This window comes from Talpa occidentalis, unplaced genomic scaffold (assembly GCF_014898055.3).
Source record: "Talpa occidentalis isolate TD23 unplaced genomic scaffold, MPIMG_talOcc4v2.1 talOcc4.3, whole genome shotgun sequence".
NCBI classification, from domain to species: domain Eukaryota; kingdom Metazoa; phylum Chordata; class Mammalia; order Eulipotyphla; family Talpidae; genus Talpa; species Talpa occidentalis.
In genome coordinates this window covers 64,053,268-64,079,773 of record NW_023603184.1, presented here as the reverse complement: position 1 = coordinate 64,079,773, position 26,506 = coordinate 64,053,268, and the positions used below count along the sequence as shown (strand labels likewise).

Below are 26,506 nucleotides of genomic sequence, written 5' to 3'. Positions count from 1 at the left end.
TCCCAGGCTAGTGATATTTGGTACAACCCCTGTGATGCTGGGCAGTGGCAGTGAACTATAGCTGCCCATCAGCCCTGAGATCAGGGGGACAGTTGCTACTCTACCGTGTACTGTGTGGCCAGTGATTTTTGGATACAGATGGTCCCAAGTAATGATGATTTGATTTATGATCGTTTCAACTTATGATGGGTTTATTTGAGCATAATTGTGTTGTAAGTTGAGGAAAATTTTATGATGACTGTGGTTTGTGAAAAATTTATGTTATTTCGCTTTGCAGCATGAGGTACATGATAATCTAGGGAAATATTCCTACAATATAAGGATATAAGAGGAAACAATGGCAGATGTCGTTAGCCTGCTTTTCTGAAGCTTAATTATTGTGGAAGACGTAAGCAAGAAGCAAGTAAGTTGAAAAAGAAAGGGATTACACTTGTGGTCAGTGAAGAGGAAGCTTGAGGCTGAAGTGAAGGACAGAGAAGGGATCTGCCCGAGGTCCAGGAAGGCCTCTCTACAGAAGTGACATTCAAGTGACATTCCTACAGGAGAGGGAAGTGAGTTTATGAATGTCGATTGTGAAAAGGCCTAGGTTTGGGGGAACCAATAAGAGGGAAGAGTAGTTGATGAGGTTGGAGAGGTGGAGACTAGGCGTGGGGAGAGAAAAACTGGGATCTGGGGAGTCCTTTGAGCCTCTGAAACAAGCTTTATTTCTGAACATGTAGTCGTGAGCCAATAAATAACTTCTGCTTCCACCACTTTCAGTTGGGGTTTCTTTAGTCGTGGATAAGAGTTCTAATCATACAAGGGAGCAGAATATTTGAATTCCCTGGAATCACCTTCAGCTCTGTGTGGAGTTCTTTATTCATTTAGCATGAAGTATTTTTGTGTCATTATAATTCTTCCTGACTCTGCTTGGGTCTGATTCCCCAGACTTCAATTGTAGGGATGCTTTCAAAGCCATCTGTACCTTTAGTTGGGCCTTCCTTGGCTGAAAGAGATAGAATTCTAAAGTAGGTGAGCTTACACCACAGAGGGGAATTTAATGGAAGGATGCCAGTATATGTCATTGTCTCAGAGGAGAAATGAAAAACCAAACCAAGCCACAAGCCAAGCTGAGGATGTGACTGGATCTCAGGAGCAGCTGGAACCAGCACTCTGCCTGCTGCCAGGACTGCAGTGCTTCTCTCCACGTGCTGGCTCTGTCTCTCTCTCTCTTGCTGTAGCTCAGTTTTCACCACTCGGCAAAAAACACAGCTGCCAATTTGTAAAAGTGAGTGGCCTGCAGACACGCCTTGTTTGCTCACAGGGTGCTTTTAAAACTTGATTGACTTATTAACATTTAAAAAGGGGGATTTCACATAAACATCCAAATTTCTGGCATCTTTTAAAATATCAGAGCCTGATAGATCTATGTCCCAGCAATCAGCTGGCCCTGAGACGTGACCCTTCCTTTTGGAAGGGGCACTGTGCTGTCTAAAAGACACGAAGTCATGTTATTCTCTTATTCTGCCCCGGGCCTTCCTCTCCCAGCTTTCGTGGTCTTGCTCCGGGCCTTCCTCACTCAGTACCCAGAGCCTAGCTTGAGTCAAGTGTCCTCCTTGGGATCAGTCAGTTTCTCCTCCAGGGATGGGGCCACATCCTCTCTCTCTCTTAGCCCCTCATCATTAATGGTGAGATTGGTGGAGGAAAGCAGTTTCTAGAAAAGGGATGCTAGGCAGGCAGTACCTTAAATTACATAGTTGGAAAAAATTATGTGTTATTTAGTGTTCTTTTTTAACACTCATTTTTACCAGATGTACTTTTGCCAAAAGAGCCTGTTATTGCCCTGAATGTACTATTACTTTAATCCTCCGCCCTTTTATTTTGGAGTAGAGCTGGGAGGACTTCAGAAAAGCTTTAATAAGAAATGAAATAGTCTATGAAAGTCTGTGCCCCTTCTTGAGAGGACCACATAAGTTCATGGAAACATCAAGTCTGGAGAGATGGCATCTTGCCATAAATACTTTCGTCTGCCACATAATATGAAAATTTGGGGTTTTTATGCAAATTAAAAAAAAATTGTCCTCAATTGGATTTCTCAGTTTTGTTCAGAGAAGATGGAGCCATTTGTACTCTTTTTCTTACTGTAAAGATAACTGGACTGTCTTCAAGAAGTTAAAGTAAAATTCAGTCCTGTGAGTATATCCATTAAAAATAAGCATTTCAGTTGGAACTTAAGATACAACATCACTTACCTGTTTGTTCTTGTGGATGAGTTAAGCTAGCTTGCAAAACTTGCTACAAATGTTCTGACAATCTTCCAAACCTAATATAGTAAAAATTAAGATTTAGGTATTACTAGATTTAGATGAAGTATTTTAAATCTTTATTATTTTCTCTTACCTTTGGTAAAATGTTAAGCTTTCCAAGACACATGGGATTTTTAAAAAAGTTCTTACTCCATCAAGGCTCCCCTGTTTCTGAAGACTTTAAAACAACAGAAGATAAATAAAAGACTAGATGCTGAAAGTGGTTCTCTGGCTAGGAGAGAAATGTGATGAGCAAAAGCATTTTTTTTTTAATGGGCTAAGTGAAAAATAGAGACTGTCGCTAGAGCTGGCGTGAGAGTGTCAAGTGGTAATATTCGTCATCTCCATTTGGATACTAGAAACTCAGGGAAATTTGGAATCAGGTTGTGAAAAGTGGATCCATTTTAAGATAACAGGGTGTCACAATCCTTGCAAAAAAAACAAAGATGGTAGCATAATTTTAACTGTGAGACTATCCACTAATGGTTATTAGAAAGTAAGAAGTCCATTTGAAGTTACTCATGGTCCTGTGCAGGTTAGTACTCTGCTTCTTAGAGAGTGCAGGCAAAATAGTGATCCCACTCAGTTAATTAATCCAGTGAATATTTAAGGGTGTTTTCTGTGATAGGTGCAGGGTGAAACAGTGGTTAACAAACAAAAGAATCCATTCTCAGAGAGTTTACAGGTAATAAGTGGTGTCCTGTCTAGGTGTGCCTTGGAATTGTCTGGACAGCCCGAGCACCTGTGTGCCAGGACTCCATGCTCCTGAACTGGGACCTCCAGAGGGCACTAAATTGTCTTCATTATGTTTTGTAACTTTTTCTAATAATTTTCAAACATACAGAAGTACAGAAGAACATATAATGAACTACCTTGTGCCTCCCTGTCAGCTTCAACAATTATGAATTTATGGCTAATCTTAAAACAAATTCCATATATCATTTAACCTTGTTTGTAATTAGATTAGGTGAAGTCACTTGACATATTTTTTAAATAATTCCTTAATATTATCGATTCCAGTCAATATTCAGATTTCCCCAGTTTTCTTATGCGTTTGTTCAAAATTAATCCAATAAGGTCCATATCTTTGATTCAGGTTATATGTGTCCTCAGTCACATAATTTAGAGGTTCTCTCTCCTTTTTTTCTTGCAATTTATTTGTTGAAGAAATAGGGTGGTTTATTCCATTTTCCTATAACTTGCATAATGTGTCCCTGTGGTGATAGTTTCCATACTCCCTGACCCCATAGTCCTGGTAAATCAGTAGATTTAGAAGCTTTTTTTGGTGAGACTACCTCAGTGATGGTGTGTTTGTTTGTTTGTTTTAAGATGCTCATAATGTCAGGTTCTCTCTTTTTAAAAATAATGGGTAGCTAATTCTGCAAAGGTGACCAATGATGTACTTTTTCAGTATCATTGTGAATAAATTTGATGTATTTCAATCAATTGTAGTTACTGTCTTTACTGATTTCAATGGCCCGTCTTTTTGACCAGTCTCTTCAAATTGGCTTCTGCAAATGTGTATGTGTGTGCCCATGTGTTTTTAAAACTATCTTGGTAACCAACAACATTCACTGTGGAACCACAAAAAGAATCTCTGGGAGGGCTATTACTTTAATGGTTTACTTTCTAGAATTAGTGTTCACATTACAACAGTTAAGAGACAGTTCCTTAATATCAATAGAACATCGATGAGCATTGTGTTACAATATGTGTTACGAGAAACCGTCTAATGTGTCTTTATTTTTATTTCTAAAAACTTCACTCATTCATTCATTCCTTTATTCATTGTCTGGGCATTTCTAGGTCTCTAATACACTGTAGGTTAGAACAGTAGATCCTAGAGACACATAAAAAGAAGATACTGCTTCTCTACCCAGGCGTGCACATGAAACTTGTTTACAAATAACCACAGATTATGATAACACTGACATAGGAATTCAGCGCAGACAGGGAGGTGCTGTGAGTCACATATGCTTTAGTCAGTGGAACACTCAGATACCTAGTCCCTCAGTTTACTGTATTGTAACTATTCGAAAATTTGGTGTTAGATGATAAGAAATAAGACACCTTGTTTATTTTCAATACTAATGGAAAAGACGTGTGCTGGAGAGACGGTGTCATTGTGGTTTATGTTTTCATTATTCAGCATTTACAATCCCTGTGACCCATCTGTTTCCTGTGTTACTTTATATTTGAGAATACTGTTGTGGGGTGGGCAGGGAGGGTCCTTCATAACCCTGATTTAGATCGGGTTGTTCCTAATTTGGATTGTAATGGGAAGTGGTATAAATAATTTACAGGTAGCATGGTCTTGCTTGTTAAAATGTAAATTCTCATTCATAAGTAGTGTAAGGCCATGTGAATACCCTGTTCCTCATCTGGATTTGCCCTTCAGATTTCACAGCTCTTGGGGATTCTGACTTGAACCAGTTGGCAAGAGGATACTTGTAAAATATTAATTTTCCAACACAGGTGTACCCTCTACATTTATGATTTGGCAGTGGCATTCTACTATAAGCAAGAACCTCCCTTCTCTTTTATTTATTTAATAGTTATTATATGTGTGGAATCTTGGATTTCTTTTTAATTTATTTCATTTTTATATTTTATTTTATATAATTCTTACATCATTTTTCATTTTTGCACAGTGTATGCATTTTCATTTTGGTTATATTCCCCATACAAGTCCCACCCCCCTTATTTTGGCCCTGATCCCTCCTCTCCCCCCCCCTTTAGTGTGTCTCTGGTTTATAGTTGCTTATTGATTTTGATTTTTCTTTATATAATTAGTCTTGGATTTCTAATTTTTCATTGCTGTCCTTAAGTATTGTGGTGCTTAAATTGTTCCAGATTTGGGGCTGCCTTCCTCTTTGAATGTTATTTAAAGGATTAAAAACATACATTGTATTTTGGGACACTATACATATTATGATTGTGGTTTACTAGTAAGATCTAGGTTACCTTCAAATCATACTCTGGAGAGAAAGTGCTTATTGCAGTTCTTTGCAGTTGTAGAGGGTTTGATAGTTTCCCGTGTTCTTTTGTGTATTATCCAGGGTGCTTGAATTTTTGAGGGGGGCGGGAGGAATACAATTTCCTAGAATTTCCAAGTTCTCATTTGATTTTTTTTTAAAGATTTATTTATTTATTTATTTATTTATTTATTTATTTATTTATTTATTTATTCATACAAGCACTGGGTACAGTCAGAGGCGCGGGAGGGTGAGAGAATTCACCAGAGCCAGAGCGGGGAGCAGAGCAGAGCAGGCAGAAGGACCGAAGTACACTGCTGAGGGGAGCAGCGGGCAGCAGGAGAGGTCTGCGTGCCATGTGGGACCCTCGCCCCGTGGCTGGGGATCGAACCGGCGCTGCAGAGGCTGCGGGCAGCTTCACAACCCAGCACTCAAGGCCCCGTTCTCATTTGATTTTTATAATAATCTCTTGTTTGTTTAAATCCTGTGATACAGAGAAGGTGGCATTTGGACTCCACCTATGAACTCATTTTCCCCTAGCTTAAGTTAAACAAAAGACTAACGACACTTGGCATATGGCACTTAGGTTCAGTAGAAACCATCCCTTTTCCTTTAATACACACTTGCTTGGTTTATACACACACAGTGAATCCCTTGGTGATATTTACCACACCCCTCTGTCCCCATAGTACTGGTAAATCCGTAGATTTTGAAGCTTTTTTCATGAGACAGATTTACTTTCAGAATTTTACTTCTCAAGTGAACGTTTTCTGATATTTGAATAATGTTGTAGAGAATCTTGTCTAACGTTAATTATCATAGAACCATTTTTAGCTAGACCATTTCTTAGTTCTGTTGCCTCTCTATCAAGCATCCAGATGAAGTTTTCTGACTTGGAACATGTTGTTTTCTGTCCGGAGAGTATTATTCATATTAAACCAATGCCTTAGAAGCTAAGTTGGGTGGAGGACCCATTTGCCATGGCTCCGCAATTTTTCTGGGGTAAGTTTGTTTTTCGTTTTGGACTGTATACCATGCAGTGATGTCTTTTATTATGTATGGGTATTTAACACTTCCTCCATCCATAATTTGTATTTTTCAGGAATATATTTGGAACTTCCAAACTTAATCATTGCCTGTTGAAAACTATCCCTAAAATGCGCTTCACCATGAGGCCAGTTCATCTGCTGACCTCCAAAAACATGTAAATAAATGGGATAGACTGTCCCCCATCTGAACCTTCATCCCACCACCATACGATAGCCCTTCTTTAGGCCCAGATCAGCAGCATATTTCTTGCCAACCGTTCTTAAGATGTCCAAGAAGACTTTCATCATCTTCTACTGCTTCAGAAATCTGGGATATGTTTCTTGGGTATCATCAGAAAATGTGTTGGTGCTTGAAGGGCAGTACCATGGAAAGCACGACAATGGTCATCCTCATAAATGGTTTTGGTTGGGATTTCCTTGTGGATGACTTTCTGAAGAGTGTGTCACCCAACACCAGGCCCAGTAGCCTGCACCTGGCAGTCTCACTTGCCATCTCTGCCTCCTTCCGGTATGGCTGTCAGGGTTGAAGTTGAGGAGGAAAAAGGAGTCGGGTTGGGGGAGAAGGTTAAGATAGCATGTGAAGCCCATTTGTGGATATACATCTCTATCTTTTGAGATTCCTCACCGGTCACTTCCCCACCCCATACCTGCAATATTATGTGTTACCTGCATCCTCTGACATGGGAGAAAGCTGAAGTGCCTGTCGCTGAGCCAATCCTGGAAACGGCACACCAGCCCAGGCTCCTGTTATTGGAGCTAACCCCTCTAACCCGTTTGTTGAAACCACCATTAGTCTATTTATTGTTTTTGTTTTCACTGTACTGTCTTTCCCCTCACTGTATCAAGTTGACTGAAGCAGTTCTGTGGATTGGAAATATCCACCCTACTTACTTCATTTTTGAGCTTTGAGTACAGCTATTTTGGCAATTATTTGTGGGTTAGTTGAATAATCTTCAACTCATTTATTACGGTTTGTTCTAGAGAAATTGACTGTTTTTTGAACAGCTCAGAATTAAATGTCTACCAGTGTTTGGAAGTACCCTCCCCTACCCCAGCCCTGGAAAACTATTTCACCATTTTTAGATAACTGAAATAATTCATAGAAGCAAGTTGCTTCAGAGAAATGTTGTCAGGTTTATGTCTGGAGGTTCCAATCTCATGACCAGCCTTAGCTTTATGGGAAACAGCTGTGGACCAGAAATTAGGCCAAAAGCAGTTTCACCTTCCTAAACTGAGCCCTTTGGGGGGAGGCCTGCCCCTTATCCCATTTATTCTATTTTAGTCACAGTTCAAATGTGCTTAATTATCTAGTTAATTGCTTAGAACTCTTATTAAGCAGCACATAATTAGAAAAGGGGGAGAGGGACGGTGGCCTGGTATAGGAAACTAAAATGATGGTCCAGTGTCGTGGGGAGGAGAGGAGAGAAGCCAAGTAGACATGTGATTCCACTCAGAACAGACCAGGCCGTTCACATCATGATTTCTGTGGTGATGACGAACCTTCAGTCATCAAGAAAAAGTTTAATTATGTTCAGTCTGCTCTGTTTAAGAAGCTAGGATATGATGCATGAAAAATAACATGCAAAGTTATATCAGTATCTCAAATTGTTTTAAATATAGAAATACATAGGTTAAAATAATGGCAGAAAACAATAGTGCTAAAAGTGACTCTCCCTGGGTGGTGGGAGCATAGGTGAGCTTTATCTTCTTTAAAGATAGCTTTTGTGTATTTTGTAAATTTTCTCCTGAGCATTGAAAGGGTTCAGAGAATACCATCACAGTGTGTACCTCTTTGGCATAAAGATTATTTTGAGCTGATGGCAATTGAAAAGGATCAGACACCTAGACCATCTCTCAGCCTTTCCCTCTGCCAGTAAGGGTGGGAAAATTCTTACTTACCTGAGACAACGCTGTCCGCCCAGCTGAAGCACCTGAGGAATCTGCATATCCAGCCCTGTTCACTAGCCCTTATCTTCCATTCGTTCCCTCCATTTATTTACTTTCCAACAATTTTCCCTCCCTAGAAGTGCAAAGTCCCTTTCTTTTATCTTGTCACTTTTGCACAGAAACTTGTCACTTGTCACTTTTGCACAGCCTCTTCTTTTGTTAAGAGGCTGATTAAGCCCAGGTTCTGGCCACCCTCTTTGAGTTACTCATCCCTGAGTTCTCCCTAGCAGGCAAATACAAACATTAGTAAACTTGTTTTTCTCTTGTTAATCAGCCTGGTCAGGCTCCTTGGTCATGGGACCCAGCCAGCGAACTAAAGATGGCTAGAGGAAAACAACTGTTCTTCCTCCCCTTCCGTTTTTTAAAATTACTTTTCACTTTAAATACTTAAAAGAATATTTTAGACATTCACAGTGGTTCTTGTTCAACTGCTTTTTTGAAATCATTTTTTTCTCACATACTGATTTTGTTAAAAAACGATCAAATGACTGTAGCTCTAGCTAGTTGGACATTCCTGCTTGTTAGAGCTGCCCACTCGCATGTGTGGCGATTGTCTTAGGTGATGTGTGGGTGGAACTGCGAGCTCCCAGTTGTGGGCTTTAGCTGTGAGAATCCTGAGCTGTCTCCACTGCATGTGGTCCCCGCGGCGAGGTTGTGTTTAGCAAGCTGCCTCCTGTTCCTGCACTAGGGCCAGCCTGGGACTCCTATTTATATTAATTTCTCAGCTTTGGTGGAATGCCGTGGTTACATATTTTCAGGGTACACTTCCCTGCAGCCACGCTTAGACCTGCCTAGACCTGTCATCTTCCCCTGTTGGTGGGCAGATATTTTTTTTAAAGATTTATTTATTTATTTATACAAGAACCGGGGTGTAGGCCAGATACGCAGGAGGGTGAGAGGATTCACCAGAGACAGAGCGGGGAACAGAACAGGCAGACTGATGAAATACACTGCTGGGGGGAGCAGCGGGCGAGACAGGAGAGGTCTGCTGCGCCATGTGGGAATCTCGCCGTAAGTCCGGGATGGAAGCCGTGCTGCAGAGGCTGCAGGCAGCTTCACAGCGTGGCGCTCAACTGCTTGTGCCACCAGGGAGGCCCGTGGGGCAGATATTTATCTAGTTTTTTCTTTACTTTAATGTGTGGTGCTTTAAGAGTCTTGGCTTCTCATTTCTCCACTGTGAAGAGCTCTCAGTTCTGTCTCCCACCCGCATGGGCACTGGTGGTCTGGGCATGTGCGTGTGTTAAACCCTAAGTTACCAAGAATAGTTGTCAACCGGGACTCCAGGAGGATTCAGGCTTGCTGCTGTGACCTTTGACCCCAACATGGGGATTTCTTATTTTCTTAATTTGTTTGAGCTCATCCTTGTGGGAAAAGTTCTCAGCCTCCCATGCCCTGGCTGCATCCAACTCCATCAGAATCTCTGGCCTCGGGTGCAGGCTTCAGGATGTTTTTAAAGCTCCTGAGGTGACTCCATTGTGCAGCCAAGGATGGGAACCATTGATTTAAAACAATGTTGTTTTGTTTTACCCAGTCGTGTGTGCGTGCATGTGTGTGTGTTGTATATTTTTCTAGTGGGAGTGTCTTCAAGTAACTGCCAGCAGAAATGAAAATATATACTGTAACTAGGAAAAAAAAGTGTGCTTAAAAGTAAAGAGGAAGGAAACCACCCCTTACTAAGCTTCTACTGTGTGCTCGATCTCTCATATATGTTATCTCATTTAATCATCACAACAGTCCTGCCAGGTCGGTGAGCCTTACTTGTTTCTGCAGGTGAGAAAATTGGCTTGGGGGAATGAAATAACTAGTTTTAGGCACACCCCTCACAAGTTGCAGAATCAGACTTGAGGCCACGAGTTGTCTGAACCCTGTCCTTTTCCCTTACTCTGTGGTAGATGTGAATTATAGAGAGATTTCCCCACATAAATTAAGGTAAAAAATTATCTCTTGGGTTAGATAAGTCCCAGGTATTTGTTGAATTCACTTATTTGGAATACTTCATCCTCCCATGCCAAGGCTGCTCTACTCCATCTCTTTTCTAATGAAGGTAAATTGATTTTCATTAATAGATTGTTATTCTAGGAAAGTTTAACTCATGTTAATTCATTACTTTAAACCTGGGACTAATAGCTTAGTTTTCCTTTTTTTTTTTTTTTTTTAAAGCTCTGTCAGGTGTCATCAAAGGGGACTTACTATACAAAATATTTATCCCTTTTCAGATCACCCCCTTAAGGCCACTGGAGGGCCTTGTGCATGTGTTGGGAGGGTGAGGACAGGCCTGAGAATGAAAACATAGAGAATGAGGTCCAGGAGCTGTTCTCTGTCAGGCGTCCGGTGCCCTGGAGGAGGGTAGGACGCTTGTTCTTTGGCCCTCAGAGAAGTACTGATGAGGACATCCAGAATTTGAGTGGCGGTGTCCTGCCCAGGCATATAGGTGTCATATGCGTGTGCCCATTCTTCTCTCTCTTCATTGTCTTTGCTCTGGCTCTGTGGCGGTGAGTTACTTCTGGAGCTGCAGGAGGGCTTTTCTCTCAACCGGAACTTAGAAGACTTGCTTCTCTGTTGAAATGCCTGGGTTAGGGTGTTCTGGAGTGTGTGAATTGCATCTGATTTCAGTTGGGTAGAAGCCAACCTACTCTAAGTCTTTGTCTTTTTCATTGGCAGCTCTTTAACTGGATCTTCTGTCCACGTGTTGCAACCTCAGAAAACCAGCAGAATGGCTGCAAACAAGAGTAAGAGCCAGAGCTCCTTGGCCCTTCACAAGGTGATCATGGTTGGCAGTGGAGGGGTTGGCAAGTCAGCTCTGACGCTTCAGTTCATGTATGATGAGGTAAGACACGCATGTGCCGACCACCTTCCTCACTCAGTCTACTGTAGCCATGTCCCTTCTTACAACTGTTCATGTGCCCATTTTCCTTGTGCATAGAGGATCATGGAGAAAATTGGTGTTAAGGTGGCTCCTGAATAGATTTACTGGGGGTGGAGGGGGGGAGGGATCTAACAAGTACACGCTCTGGATTGCTGATTTTGGGTAAGTATTTTCAACTCTGAGAGGTCTCTGCTTGCATCATTTCCACAGTTACACTTTGAGTTTCTTCCTGACAGAAGCGAGGGAGGAAGGAGGGACCTTTGTACAGTTTCTTCTGAAGACAAGGTCACGTATTGGGCTTTGTGACTAGTCAGTTTTGGAGAAATTGGAAGGGAGAGTTAAGTTGTCATAAGAACTTTATCTTCATTCCAGCGCTACGTGTCAGGTCTTCTCCAGCTCTCCCCTGCAGTGAGGTAGAGCTTGCACCCTCCTTGTCTAACATTTCCGGCCCTTCGTGTGGGGACTGTAACTGGTGCTGCATCCAGAGTGCCAACAGTCTTGAGTCCTGTAGTAAGAAATGCTCCTGACGGCTCTCTGCCGGTGCTCAGGCTGTGTGTTGGACAGAACTTCCACATCAGGCCTGTCACTGGGATCCCATTCTCATGAGCATGTGTTTCATAAAATTTGTGGAAGAAAGATACCAAGACCACAATTAGTTAAGATCATTATCTCTTTTCACTAAACTTTCCTTTTTCCCAGCCTCCTCAGATGTTGAGTGGTATTGGGGTGGCTATGGGCACTTGGAGATCTCGCCCAGGGAAGTTGGATTGAGGATGCAGTTAGCTGGGAATGGGTGGCCTGTCTGTGTGGTTTGGAGTCACTCTGCTGTGGGGTCAAATTATTACTAGCTGTCCCTGTAGGAGTGACTCCCAGGAATATCCCTGATGCCCACTGTGCTGACTCACCTGGCACTGGGATGTGATGCAGGGCAGGGGTGTGTCCTGGTGTGAATGTGTCCTATGGCATCTGGCACAGAAAGTGTGTGGGTGGCGGGGGAGAGACATGTGGTGCCAAAAACTGGTCTGGAAAGTTCTCCCAGATCTTATAGCTTCTTACAGGGAAGCTTGATAGAGGTTTCCCAAATTTGACAATAGTCCTCAAACTTTCATTACTGGTAATGTCTTATAGTTGCAAAGCTGAAAAAAAAACTTCTTAAACTATCAATAAAAGAAATTTGCATCAATTGTGCTAGAAGAAAGACAATTCTCTATAGGGAATATTTCAAAATCTTTCCCATCTAACAAGGTAATTAGAAAAATACTCAGCAGACAACAGAAAGTAGGAAAGTATTCTAAAGGTATGTCGTATTGTTGGATTTTGTGATGTCAGTGGTGTTTGTGTTAGTTCTCTATTGCTGTGGGACAAATTACCACAGTTTTACAGCTTAACAGAACAGGTATTTGTTTTCTACAGTTTCCAGGGGTAAGGAGTATGGCTCAGATTAGCTGGGTGCCCCATGGAGGGTCTTACTAGGCTGCATCAGGGTGTGGGCTAAGGCTTTGAGCTCAGCTGAGGCTTGGTCCTCGTCTGAGCTGGCAGGGTGGTGGCAGAGTTGAGTTTCTTACAGATGTGGGACAGAGGCCCTCTGCTCCTCAAGTCAGCCCGTGTCACAATGGCTTGCTTCTTCACGGCCAGTAGGAAAGTCTCTCCTGTTAAATAAAACCAACCCTTATGTAAGGGAATGAATCACAGGGAAGGTGATCAAAGGTCCTCTGCATTCAGGGGAGGGCATCGTCAAGGGCAGGTCTCCCTGAGGGTCACCGCAGGGCATGTGTGCCACAGTACTTGTCCACTTAAAGAAATTACAGTGGATTATTTTTTCTCACTCTAGAGATTCACTTATATATCCAATGTGATGTAGATAATTTCACTTATATATCCAATTTCACTTATATATCCAAGCCTGATTTCATGGAAAGGGAAACTGAGTCCTATCGTCAGGGTTCCAGTTGTCTATAAAGTCACATGGACCTTTCAAACTCTACATTCCTGGCCCAATCTTTTTACCTTTAGTTAAAAGATTTTTTTTAATCGTATATGGTGGAAATTTTATAAAATTAAATTAGAGAAGGAGTTATAGTCTAGAAGTCTTTATTTTTGTCTAAGTTTGGACTTTAAGAAAAAGTGGAAGAAACTACCAGTGTAGTGGAGAGGGATTTTAAGCTTTTTATCCTTGGCCTCACATGTTTGAAGACTAACTATTAGGCTTTATTGGTCGTGAAGTTAGTGATGAGGAAGCTTTGGCAGCAACCACATCAGACTTCCGGTGGCTGGCAGAGTCAGTATAGATATGGCTCAGTCAGAAGGGATCTGCATGACATTGGTTTTAGATTTATGTCTTCAGCATCTGAAATGGAATCACACACACAGCCCTGTAAGGCTGGTGGGATGGTCCATTGTTAACAGAAAGCAATACTTCAGGGATTTCCGGCTTCTTCTAGAAAATTGTAAACTTCAGAGTTGTAATCTAACGTTCTAATAATAAGCACACTTTGCACAAGCCTGGAGGTTTGCAGTCATATCAGGACAGTCTGACTTCAGTGTCCAAGTTGTCAGTGCGAGTCTTGCTGGTTTTACCCTTAAAAACTCAGAAGCAAGCAACTGAGATACTTTGTAATGGTGTTCAGAGATTTGTACTGGGTGGTGGTTTTCTTTTTTCCAATCATGCATTTGTCTCTTCGGAAAGGGGTTAAAAGAAGAATACTGTTGTGAAGCACAGGCAAGTGTTCACATTTTCTCTATTTTAAGATAATTATTAGTGTGAATGCAAGAGAACCTAATTATATTTTTATTTTTAGATTTAAAACCATTTGAACTAGTCGCTGTTAATTGACAAAAATGGCTCTTTTTTAAATTCCTCAAATGACCCATAAATTCATATTGATATTTTCAATTCACCTTTTAAATTAAAAACAATTTAAATAATAACTTTATTAAGATGTAATTCACACACCATAAAATTCATCCCTTTTAAAGTGTACAATTCAGGGATTTTTAGTATATTTACACAGTTGTGCAACCGTAACATTTACAATTTTAGAATATTTTCATCACTCCAACAAAGAGTTCCTAGATTTCCAGTCATTCCTCATCACTACTTACATCCCTACCCTTACTCCCCTCACTGTCCCCCCCCACACACACACCCCCTTAGCCACTACTTTCTGTTTTTATGGATTTGCCTCTTTTGGATACTTCATAGTAATAGAATCACATCACATATTATGTTATGTTCAGCTTCTTCAATTAGCTTAATGCTTTGAAAGTTTATCCATCTTGTACCATGTATAAGTACTTCATTACTTTAAGAGATATAATTCCCATACCTTAAAATTTACCCTTTTAAAATTACAATTCCATGGTTTTTAGTATATTGATATTTTACAGCCATCACCACTTCTGATATCAGAACTTTTTCATCATCCACAAGGAAACCCATACCCATAGCCACGGTACTAATCTACTTTCTGTTTCCATAACTTGTCAAGGTTCATCCATATTGTAGCATGAGTTAACACTGATTCTTTTTTATGACTGAATAATACTCCATTGTCTGGCTACGCCACATTTTGTTTATCCATTTGTCAGTGAATGGACATTTGGATTATTTCTATATTTTGGCAAGTTTGAATAAGATTTTTGTAAAGCACATTCCTAACATGAGTTTGTGTAGACTTGTGTCTTAAATTCTCTTGGGTATATTCCTAGATGTGAAATTGGCTGGGGCATATGGTAACTCTATAGCTTTTTGGGAACTTCAAAACTGTTCTCTCTAGCTGTTTCATTTTACAGTCTTCCCAGCAATGGGTGAGGGTTCCAATTTCTCCACATCCTCGTCAACACTTGTTATTGTCCATTTTTTTGGATTATAGCATCCTAGTAGGTGTGACTTGCATTTTCATTTGATTTGCCCTTCCCTGATGGCTCGTGCTGGTGAGCATCTTTTCATGTGCTCCTTGGCCATCTGTATGTCTTTTTTGGTGAAATATCTATTCAGACCCTTTGCCTATTTTCCAATTGGGTTATTGAACATATAAACATGTTCTTTATATGTTCTAAATATAAATCCCTTATTAAAATCTGATTTACAAATATTTTCTCCCATTCTGTGGGTTGTGTTTTCACTTTCTTGATAGTGTCCTTTGAAGCATGAAAGTTTAAATTTTTGATGAAGACCAGTTTATTTACTTTTTCCTTTGTTAGTTGGGCTGTCAGTGTCATAAGTAAGAACACATTGCCAAATCCAAGGTCATGAAGATTTACACCTATGTTTTTTCTTAGAGTTTATATTTTAAACTTACATTCACTTTGAGTTAATATTTGTATGTGATGTGAAGTAGGGATCTAATTTTCATTCTTTTGCATGGGGATATCCAGTTATTCCAGCATCAGTTTAATTTTAATAGTATATTATTGTCATTGAGTATTTTGACTTCTAGCATCAAGATATTGCTTATTTGATATATGACACAACATAAGGAAAATGGCTTTAAAATAGTAATATCGTTATTCTAAATAATATAATCACCAAGGGAAGTTTAACATTTCTTTAGAAATTTAGTCTTTTAGTGGGATGCATTCTATCAAAATATTCTGTTCTAAAGTTCCTTAATTCTTTCTGTGTCTGGCTACACTGCCAATTTAATGTTTATTTAAATTCATTTGCTTCTGCTTTTCTGTTTTAACAGCTTGTAAATTTGTTTTTTTTTTTTTTTTTGGGTATCCTTCCAGAATGTCTTTTTTGGCAACTATAGACATACATACATACATACATACATACACACACACACATATCAAGAGAGCTATATATACAAAAAACTTCCTATTATCTTTACTATCTCTACTTGCCTTGTGAAAAAATTAAACTTAAATTCTGTTCATATTTATACATTGTACATAGTTTTCTTCATTTTTTATGGTTGCCTAATATTCAATCATGTGGATTCCCTATGCTAGGCATTTCAATGTTTTTTAATCTTTTGCTATTACAAATAGTACCTTATAAACAGGCATTTTTGTATATTAAATTCCTAGACATCCCTCTGATTGGGACAGAGCATTAGTGCTTTTCTAGTTCTATTAGATGTTGCTGTATTGGTCTCCATAAAGATCATACTGTTCTCTACTAGCAATGTACTCGAGTGCCTTTCCCCCAGTGTATGTAGTCAGACTTTGGGATTTAGGCCAGTCTGGGAGGTGAAAAATGGTATTTCAATGCATTTTACAATTTTCAATTTGCTAGTGAGGATAAAAATCATATATTTACAATGGAATCATATGTATTTGTTTTTCAGTGAATTGTTTGTTGATACTTTTTCTCATTGGAGTGTTGATTTTTTTTTTCTTTGTAGGAACTGTTTATATGTAGCTTTTTGTGATATGGCTTCACTTTTCCCCTGTTTGTCATTTGTCTTTGTTTATAGTGTGTTGTGCCATACAGAAGTTCAAAAAACATTATGTAGTCTAATTTATCAATTTTTTCTTACATGGCTTCTGGATTTTGAGTCATAGTTAAAAAGGCCTTCCCTACTTCAAGGTAATAAAAGGATTTCACCCACATTTTCTTCTAGTACTTGAGGGTACTTTTATTTTTTACATTTAATCTTTAACCCATTTGGAGTTTATCATATTGTGTAGCTATGTAAGCTTTTTGGTACCTCTTGCCAAATTACTTTTCAGATATGTTTCATACTTCTGTTGATTATGAATGGAAGCTCATGTTTCTTACCCTTGCCAGTGTTTGTATTATGATTTTATACTGGCAATGATATTGCCAAATGTTCTGCTCTGTGCTTGGTCTCCTGATCTGTAAAATGGGAATATCTGTTCTTTTTTGTTTAAAAACAGAATAAGAAATCATAGAACTGAGAAAAACAGAGAATAGAAGTGTTATATAAGGAGTTATTTTTATTTAATAGTGCCTAACATACATGTGATAATTCCGAGCAGTAAATAGTTATTTGATTCTAGACAAAGTACTTATATATTAAAGTTTATTTTTTGGCAGATTTATTCCCTTTAAAACTTGGTTAATTACTGATAATGTTGTTTATTTCCTCAGTTTGTAGAAGACTATGAACCTACCAAAGCTGACAGTTATAGAAAGAAAGTGGTTCTTGATGGAGAAGAAGTCCAGATAGATATTCTGGACACGGCTGGGCAGGAGGACTATGCAGCTATTCGAGACAACTACTTTCGCAGCGGGGAAGGTTTCCTCCTTGTGTTTTCAATCACAGAACACGAATCGTTTACAGCAACTGCAGAATTCAGGTCTGTTTGAAATGAAATCGCCGGCAGCTGGCCTTTTGCCTTCCTTTGGTGTTTCATAAGCTTGGAAGGAGTTTGGGACTGAGTGTCATAGTAGAGGGTTGAGTTGTTATTAGGAAGAATTCTGTCTAAAGAATTTCCTGGGCCTCCCTGGTGGCGCAGTGGTTGAGTGCTGGGTTGCGAAGCTGTCTGCAGCCTCTGCAGCGCCGGTTTGATCCCCGGCTGCTCCCCGGCCACCAGAGGAGGGTCCCACATGGCGCGCAGACCTCTCCTGCCGCCCGCTGCTCCCCTCAGCAGTGTACTTCGGTCCTTCTGCCTGCTCTGCTCCCTGCTCTGGCTCTGGTGAATTCTCTCACCCTCCCGCGCTTCTGACTGTACCCAGTGCTTGTATAAATAAATAAATAAATAAATAAATAAATAAATAAATCTCCAATAAATAAATAAATAAATAAAATCCTGGGGTTGTTTTGAATTTTGGCACACACTATAGTCCGCCATTTGTTATAATCTCTTTGTTTTATAATTTCTGAATATAGATTATCTTAATCTGTTGACCCTAAAGAGAATGAAGCCATTCCATGTAAACTTAGGAACTTGTAATTTTGTTTTTATATAGATCCTGAGAGATGGTGACTGGTTAAATATCTTTGTCTTTTTTATAATTTTGTTGGAAAAGTAACCATTTTGATCTATTTTGAGACTTATGAAACACTGTCAGGAGAGTGAAGGATGTGAGCCAGAATGACCATTGGCTGCTCTAAGGGCTTTATGTATAGTTGGGTGCAAAGAACTCAGCTTTAGAATCACACAGGGTTTGAATCGCTGTCCTGCCACTTACCAACCAGTTTAGTGACCCTGGAGGAGTCTCCTGAGCATTGGAGATTGTTTCTTTATCAGAAAATGCACTTATTAGTTGATGACATGAAATGGTGCATCCTCCCCACAAGGGCAGGCACTGTGGCCACCCTTGGTTGTGCTGTGTCCTCAGGCCCTCTCACAGGAAGGAGGTGCTTCCAAGTAGAATAGTTACTGCTGTGATTCATTTGAAAATATAGTTAAAGATACATTATGTTCATTTTCTTACAAAGAAAGAGGGAGCCTTCAGCATCATTCTTAGGGAAATTTTAATGGTGAGGATGTCTTTCTCTTTCCTCCATACCCTTCCCACTTCTCTTACACAACTGTGTTTTTTCAAGTACTGTACTTACAAACATACCTATCCAGGTGACTTTTTATTTTAGGAACCAGGTCTAGAATCTTCACAGAGAACTGAAAAGAAATGGAGGGGGGGGGACAGTATTTTTTCTCATTCTTTAGCAAGTTCTGGACAGAAATTAATGTGATCAACCAAAAGTGAAAATGAGGAAGCTAAATATTCCCCCAAGATTTGGAATGAAACATCAGTGAGCCAGGGAGGCTTCAAGGGGCAGACTCAGGTAAACCGGCAGAGTGAGTGGAGGTAATAAGGCAGCACCTGAGTTATGCTTCGTAAAGTCTTTCGAGGTTGAATGTCTGAGTTCTGTGGGGTGATAGTGAGTATGTTGTGGTAACCAGTTAAATGAGTTCTTACTAGAAGTCCTCTTAATTTTTAGACCTTTCTGACATACTTAAATGTTTCTGTCTGTAGATATAGTCCAGGTATTCAAAATCCTGTTTGCACAATGCTATTTTTATGTATTCTTGAGGATAAAACAGCACTGATGTATACACTACCTTATTTTCTTCTTAGCTTGTTTCTTCTTGGCATTGCCTCATGACTGACCGAGAAAGGTGATTTTGGGCAATAGAAGTGTCATTTCCAGAGAATAGGTGGTGCCACCCTTGTCCTGCCCTCTTGGATCAGCGCATGTGCACACATACACACACACACACACAATATTTGTCTTCTCACAGTCTCATAGAGCAAGGTCTCATATTATCTTGGGAGAAGCATTTTGGTGGTTATGTGAAAACAGGAATCCTTAGGGGAAAAAGATAGGTGAATACCTACAGCAAAGAGTGGGCAAGTTCTTCTGTCTTGGACTCTGGACACTTAGATAAAAGCCCATAGCTGTCCAGGTTTCTCACATCGTTGGAAACAGAAGGAATGGAGGTGGGTTATTTGAGCTTTTATGGTTTAACTCAGTCACTGTATTCCTTTTAGTAGTTCAAAATGTAGCAGTTTCAAAATGTAGTAAAAAATTTATTTATAGAAAGACTGCAGCATGAACAAACCATTAATATAATCTATCTTCTTTGAAACTGTTCCTAGAAAATATTCCATAAACTAGAGAAAAAGCTAGGTTATGAGAGATCAGGACTTAGTACTCTTGTTTTGTTTTTTTTTTAAATATTTGTTTATCTATTTATGCATAGAAGAACTGAGGTGTAGGCCAGAGGTACGGGGAGTGAGGACTCACCAGAGACAGAGTGGGGAGCAGAACAGGCAGACTGAAATACAGTGCTGAGGGGAGCAGTGGGTGAGACAGGAGAGATCTGCTGTGCTTTGTGGGCAGCTCCCTGGCTGGGGATTGAACTCAGGCCATAGTGGTGATAGAGCTGAGATTTAATCCCTACCACCAGGGAGGCCCAAGTACTCTTGCTTTTGGATCAGTGTTTAGCAATGAGGTGATTTTAAATGTCTCAGCAAGACTAAACAACCAGAAAGCAATCAATTTGTCTTGTTCCTAGTTTATATTGATCACGTAACACAAATGAAGCATGTCTCTTGGCTCTTGTTGAAATGTAGGGGATGGCAAAGCTACTTAGAGACAACTTTCTGCCTTAAGGAAAGTTTTTCCTTTTAGATCAGTGAAACTGAGTTCTTACTTGGGTTTTGCTGCTTTATTTTTGTTGTCATGCCTTAGGGAACAGATCCTCCGTGTTAAGGCTGAAGAAGATAAAATTCCATTGCTTGTAGTGGGAAACAAGTCCGACCTGGAAGAGCGGAGGCAGGTGAACATCGAAGAGGCGAGGAGTAAAGCAGAGGAATGGGGTGTGCAGTATGTGGAGACATCGGCCAAAACACGGGCCAACGTGGACAAGGTAGGCCTGTGTTCTCTGTGGGTTTCTAGGAGACAGACTTAGAAACAGCAGAAAATACAAGTCTCATCCGGTCTGTTTGGTTTTGAGAGAAGCATGTGTGGAAACCAGGGGAAGACTGATTTTTTCCAGATGTCTAAGCCATTATCGTGAGAAGTGTTTACCCCCCAGAGTCTGTCCTTTTTGCCTTGAGGGTCTGTTAGAGTAAACTTAATGTTGGCACAGCTCTGGGGGGTAAGGCAAGAGGAAGCCAGTGGGCTGTGAAGACTGGGCTGGAAGGATCCACTTCAGTAGCTTTCCTCTACTTTCTCCTCTTCCACCTATGGGGGCTCTGCAGGAGCAGGACCCACTGTGTTGGGCTGCTTCTTAGGCGGTTCTGTGAAGGAATGTGGCATTTCTTGATTTTGTTTTTCACTGAGTTATTGGTTAGATTTTTCTTTTCACCTTACTGTGCACTGGCAGAGCCAAGGTGCCCTGCCTTTATTACTTAGTCACTACATAGTATTTGCTCTCAAGTGATTGCTAACTGGTAGGTCTTTTTTTTTTTTTTTAAGATTTATTTATGCATACCAGAACTGGGGTACAGGCCAGAGGTGCAAGGGGTGAGAGGATTCACCAGAGACAGTGGGGAGCAGAACAGGCAGACTGACTGAAATACACTGCTGAGGGGAGCAGCAGGCGAGTCAGGAGAGGTCTGCTGTGCCAAGTGGGTAACTCCCTGGCTGGCCGGGGATCGAAGTCATGCTGCAGTGGCTGTGCATAGCCTCATAGGTTGCGTCTTAACCCCTTGTGCCACCAGGGAGGCTCCCCACCCCCTTTTTAAATTAAAGTTCAAAGTGGTTGTCATATGGCAGCCTTAAAAACGAGGCTTTCCCTCTGCCTGTGCCTTGTTCATTAACTCTTCACGATTAGTGCTTTCTTTTCTTTCTTTTTTTTAAAGGTGATTTTGATTTTAATGTCTTTTTTTATTTACTTTTTAATTTTTACAGTTTCTTTTCTTTAAAAAAGATTTTATTTATTCATGCATACAATAACGGGGGTACAGGCAGAAGTGCTTTCTTAAAATCTACACACAGGGGCCTCCCTGGTGGCGGAGGAGTTCAGTTTCGGAGATATCACCTCTGCGCCTTGAGTTTGAACCCTGGCCAGGGATCTAACCCACTTACAGCACAGCAGACCTCTCCTGTATCTCCCAAGGCTCCCCTCAGCGGTGTATTTTAGTAGATCCACCTGTTCTGTTCCCCACTCTGTCTCTGGTGAGTCCTCCTACTTCCCGCACCGCTGGCCTACACCCCAGTTCTTCTACGCATAAACAAACAAACTTTTTTTAAAAACTCAAAAGCCCAAAAACCAAAAAATCAAAAGAAAAGAAAATCTGCACACATCACTTTGGCAGCCCAGCAGTGGATCCGTCTGCTCTGTGTAATGCAGCATCAGCACTGGAGCTCCCATATCACTTCTTATATTTCCTCTTTCTTCTGAAGAAATAGTTCTCCTTTAATTCTTACCTGAAGAGGAAGAGATTTATCACCAAGGTTTACTTTGGCTTGAAATGATCTTAGAAGAACATTGGTGTTTCAAATAATTGGTATCAGAAGTTCATCTTAGAAGCACTTTGCCAGTACCAGCAACATAAATCTGTCTAGTCTGCAGTGTCAAGTATGTTCACTTGTCAGCTACCTTTCTTCATGTTATCTCAGACTCTCAGGTTGATTCTATGCTACACCATATCTCTTCTTTCTATCAAATTGTTTCCTCATTAAACGCACATACACACACAGGAGATTCAGAAATAATCTTCATTTAAAAAAATCAGAAAGGCTTTCTCAGCATGGAATGCAATGGTCTGTGTTTTTAGATGGGAAGGGGTGGGGCAGGTTGAGGTGGCGTGGGATGGAGGACAGGGCAGGGGGGTGCACCCTGGCTTGTCATCTTCCTTTCCTTCTCTGGACCAGCTGGACCTGACAAACAGGAACCAGCAGAAACTTATGACTGGCAGCATTGTATTCACTTGTGAACAATTTACACCAGTCGGTTGTCGATAAGATCTGCGGCTGAACAACTTTGTCATCACTTTAAGTTGGATAGAGTCCATTCCCCTCCACTCCTGCCTTTTTCTATTAGAACTAGAAAGAAACCCTGCAACATTTGAAGCCCTTCATAACTGTTATGGACGCGGTACTTTCCTGAGATGCTGGAGAAAAGGGGTGCTGAGGTCAGCCTGATCCAGTTTGGGGGAGGTCCTTTTCTCTCCAGGAGCGAGTGGTACATGGACATGCATTCCCATGCTCAGAAAGTTTGATGTGGCTTTCAGCAAGAAGCAGGTCTATTTACGAAAATAAAAGGAATTTGCAGGTTTTTGTGAATGTCCAAGAATAAAGACAATGCTCCATCGCTCACTTGCAGCCTCCCTCATTCTCCGTAAGAAATTTTAGATGTTTCTTTGTAGGAGGCATGTTTTGTCTGCTTGAGGTATAATCAGCATTTTGCCATGATTGCTGGTAGGAGAGGACAAAACCCAGACTATTATGACAAATGATAATCTCTAGCTAAATAACATACTGGCAGTCAAAGTCTCCTCATCTCTTGATAAATTTTTTTTTCAGTAACATTGCGAAGAATGGAGTAGTCCAGAGAATTAGGGTAAGGGTGTATGTGGGAGGGGTAGTGTGACAGGATATCTGCCCCCTGCCCCCCCATTTCATAGTGCAGGAGTTTTTGTTTATGCTTTTTCCCTACCCCACCTGTTCTCAATTTTGGCGTGAAGCTGTCATGCATCATAATGTTCCTACCTTTCTGGAACATTTTAATGATTAAATAAGGTATGGTGGTAGGTATTAGAGCATCTAGTAGCAGATATCCTTACATGTCACTCTCAATAGTTGTGAATTTCACAAATGTTACAGATCTGTTCTATGCGGTCTTATCCTTTTTTCATACTTACAAGCAAAAATTTTGTCATTTTGAAATAAGTTGTTAACTGGTAGTAACTGTGTGATGCTTCTGTCCTCAGCTTGGCCAGTTATAGGATATACACAAAGGTGTTTATTCTGAATCATTAGAATATGTCTTTAATGGTAATTATTCTTACTTGCTCTGGACCTCTTGCTTTTGATGACACATGGTTTATAAAGATTTTGACATGTGGTTTATAGAAATAAGTCTGACTTTATGCTTTAAAATGTACCTGCATATCCTACTTAGTCCAGTTGCTTCATTAAATCATTAAATTGGTTTTTCCTCCTGTTCTTTTCACCCCTTCATCCCCACCCCAGGTGTTCTTTGACCTAATGAGAGAAATCAGAGCAAAGAAGATGTCAGAAAACAAAGACAAGAATGGCAAGAAAAGCAACAAGAACAAGAAAAGTTTTAAAGAAAGATGCTGCTTACTGTGAATGCCAAGATGGTGGATGGTCAGTTGCCGCTAAGGACATAGGGCGGGTTTGTTCCGAGAAGACAGTGGAATCCTTGGTGTGCTCGCTCCCTGCTCTCCCCGGTCTCACTCACTCATACTTCTGTAAATGGGGAAAATATTTAGGACTCAGAGACTGGCAGAAGAAATAAACCCTTGTGTGTGCAAGGGTCTTGCCAGGAGATTTTGGGGTTTCCTTCTTCCTTCCTTTCTCCCGAGAGTTACTGCTTAAGTAGTGCTGCAGGTAGGACACAGTCAAATGTGAGTTAAAAAGAAAACGTACTGGCATAGCTTTTTCCCCTTCCTAGTTTTATAACGTTACCACCTTTTATTTTGAAATAAAAATGTCTTATTTTAACTGGAGTTTGGGAGAGGGGGTGGGTTAAGACTCCCCCAACCTTTATCAGCTTAACACTAGTACTCAGAAAAATCCATTCATCTCTCATGATGCTGAAAAATTCAGAATTATGGGATATGTTTCTTAGCAATGCCCTGTGGATCCGAACCACAGCTAAAAAGAAGTAAATTTGAATTGGGCCAAATAGGTCTATATGAAGCTTATAAATCCTCACATAATTTGTAGGTGGTTTTCTTCATATTTAATTTTGATGAAATATGATTAAATATTGACTATAATTAAGTCAATAAAGTATAATTAAGTCAAATAAAGTCTATGTTAGCTGTTCCTTTTCCTGCAGCATCCTGATTTTCTGTAGAAGCTTCTTTTTAGTAGACTAATACTCAAGAGTAGTATACTTTATAAATGAAACTTCCTAATCATATTTAAAAAAAAAATCTTTGGCTAAATAAATCCTCTCCCAGTTGCCAGCTGTGTGGGCAGACCTCCCCTTCTCCAGTGGCGGGTCCCCTGGTCTCTTGTCTGGATCAGCCTCTTTACACGCAGAGGCTGAGGGAGCCTCTTCTTTTGTTTCTTTAAATGTAGCATGAGTTCTTCTGAAGAATGTGATGAGTTGAAATTGTATTCTAAAATCATGAAGCCAGAACCTGTGCCAATACATCCTGCTACCTCTCATAGAATTGCACAGTAATTCTAATGCACAGTAATTCTAAATGTAAAATTAGACGTGGGGAAAGATAAGCCATTGTCCTTTTACCTCTGCAGATTTCTAACACTGGTTTTTTTTTTTTTTCCCTTCTGAGACAGTCAAATAGATAGTTAGAAAAGATTTTTATTAATGAGGTATTGTTTATCTTTCTTATATCGTTCTAAATTCAGCAATCAGAATATCTTTCTTCTCAAGAGGAGAATTGTGGTAAAAAGCCAGCATGTAACACATTTCCCTCCATTTTTCAGAAGTGACATTTCACATTAGGTGCCAAAAGTGAATTGGAGTGGGGAGAGCAGGAACCTTTTGAATTTATGGTTATTACTGAAATTGTAGAAATTATGATTTGACTGAAAAACACTCTTGTATCACCTCCCAAAGAATCATGGGCTTTTTTGAATAAAAAAAAGCAGACAAATACACCTTTTCAGGATTTCAGACTTTTTATTTTATCCTCTTGTCATAATGTGAAAGATGCAAGTATTAAAGAAAGGAACAGTAAGTTACTCTTTGTTATTGGATGCACTGCAATGTCAGATGAACTTTATTTCAAGTAATCCTTCAATTTGAACTATGGGAAATAAAATTGTTTAAAGTATAAACAAGTAACTTTATCTGTTGGGAGAGAAGATCACTTGAAGGCGATCACCCTTGAATTCTTTGAAACAACCTGTTTCTTTTCATCCTAGTTTGCTACATGTTTGATATCAGTTCTAGTCAAGAGTAGGTAGATTTGGGGTATGTACAAGTAAATTAATGATGGTATGAATAGCTCTTGACTATGGAAATTATACTAATTATATATTATATTTCTTAAATTCTATTTAACTGGGTAACAATCAGAATTGGATGTTCCTAACAAAATAATTTATGCACATGAGTTTCTCAAGAGCAAAATAAGAAGAAATGTCATCTATAAACTTGACAAAAGTTATTTGCTAAATGATTGGATATTGTGGCCACAGCCTGGTACTGTTTTTTTTTTTTTTTTAAAGTGTTCCTTCTGGAAGTAATTGAGCACACACTTGGTGTTAGGTGCTGGGATGGGATGTGATATGAACAAGACAGACAAGATCTCTGCTTTCCTGCAGGTTACTCTTTAGCAAGGAAAGAGACAAATTTATAGAAAACAGTGTGCTTGTATGAATATAAAACTGGGTAATATGCTTGGAGATATTTTTGGGAGGGGCAATGGAGCTGAGTTGGATGGGGTGATCAGTGGAGCCTCTTCCGGGGAGTGACATTTACTCTGAAACCACATGGCCTGACAGAGCCAGCAGGTTGGGGGGTGTGGGGAGCTTTTTAGACTAGGGACCAACTGCTCTAAGATAGTCAGGTAAAGACCCCAAAGACCACTAAGTTTGCCAAGAGTATAATGAGGGAAGAGCAGAGTTGTAGAAAAAGATGGAAGTCTGTGATTTGATTTCATAAAGTGACATGAGGAAAAATACCTGGACATATTATCTCCTACAAGTAGCCAGTTATATCAAATCTAAGACAATATTTTGTACGATGTCACTGTAATTTATTTACCACTCAGGAAAAATTATGTAGATACATCTTGATTTCAATGACATAAAAATGTGAGACTCTAAAAATGTTTTAGATTAGGTGAAT

At 40.0% G+C, this 26,506-nt stretch overlaps 1 protein-coding gene across 5 annotated transcripts in view; it reads left to right on the top strand.

The window, feature by feature from the left end:
* The window catches only part of RALB (RAS like proto-oncogene B), a 36,691-nt gene extending 11,224 nt beyond the window's left edge, over window positions 1–25,467 (top strand). For all 5 annotated transcript variants that reach the window (XM_037523220.2, XM_037523221.2, XM_037523223.2 and 2 more), the window contains exons 2-5: window positions 10,918–11,083; window positions 17,184–17,392; window positions 20,236–20,413; window positions 23,686–25,467. In XM_037523220.2, the coding sequence (XP_037379117.1) occupies window positions 10,970–11,083; window positions 17,184–17,392; window positions 20,236–20,413; window positions 23,686–23,805 (621 nt within the window). In that variant the 5' untranslated portion in view covers window positions 10,918–10,969 and the 3' untranslated portion in view covers window positions 23,806–25,467. The remainder of the gene's footprint in view (window positions 1–10,917; window positions 11,084–17,183; window positions 17,393–20,235; window positions 20,414–23,685) is intronic.
* The last annotated feature ends 1,039 nt before the right edge of the window (window positions 25,468–26,506 follow it).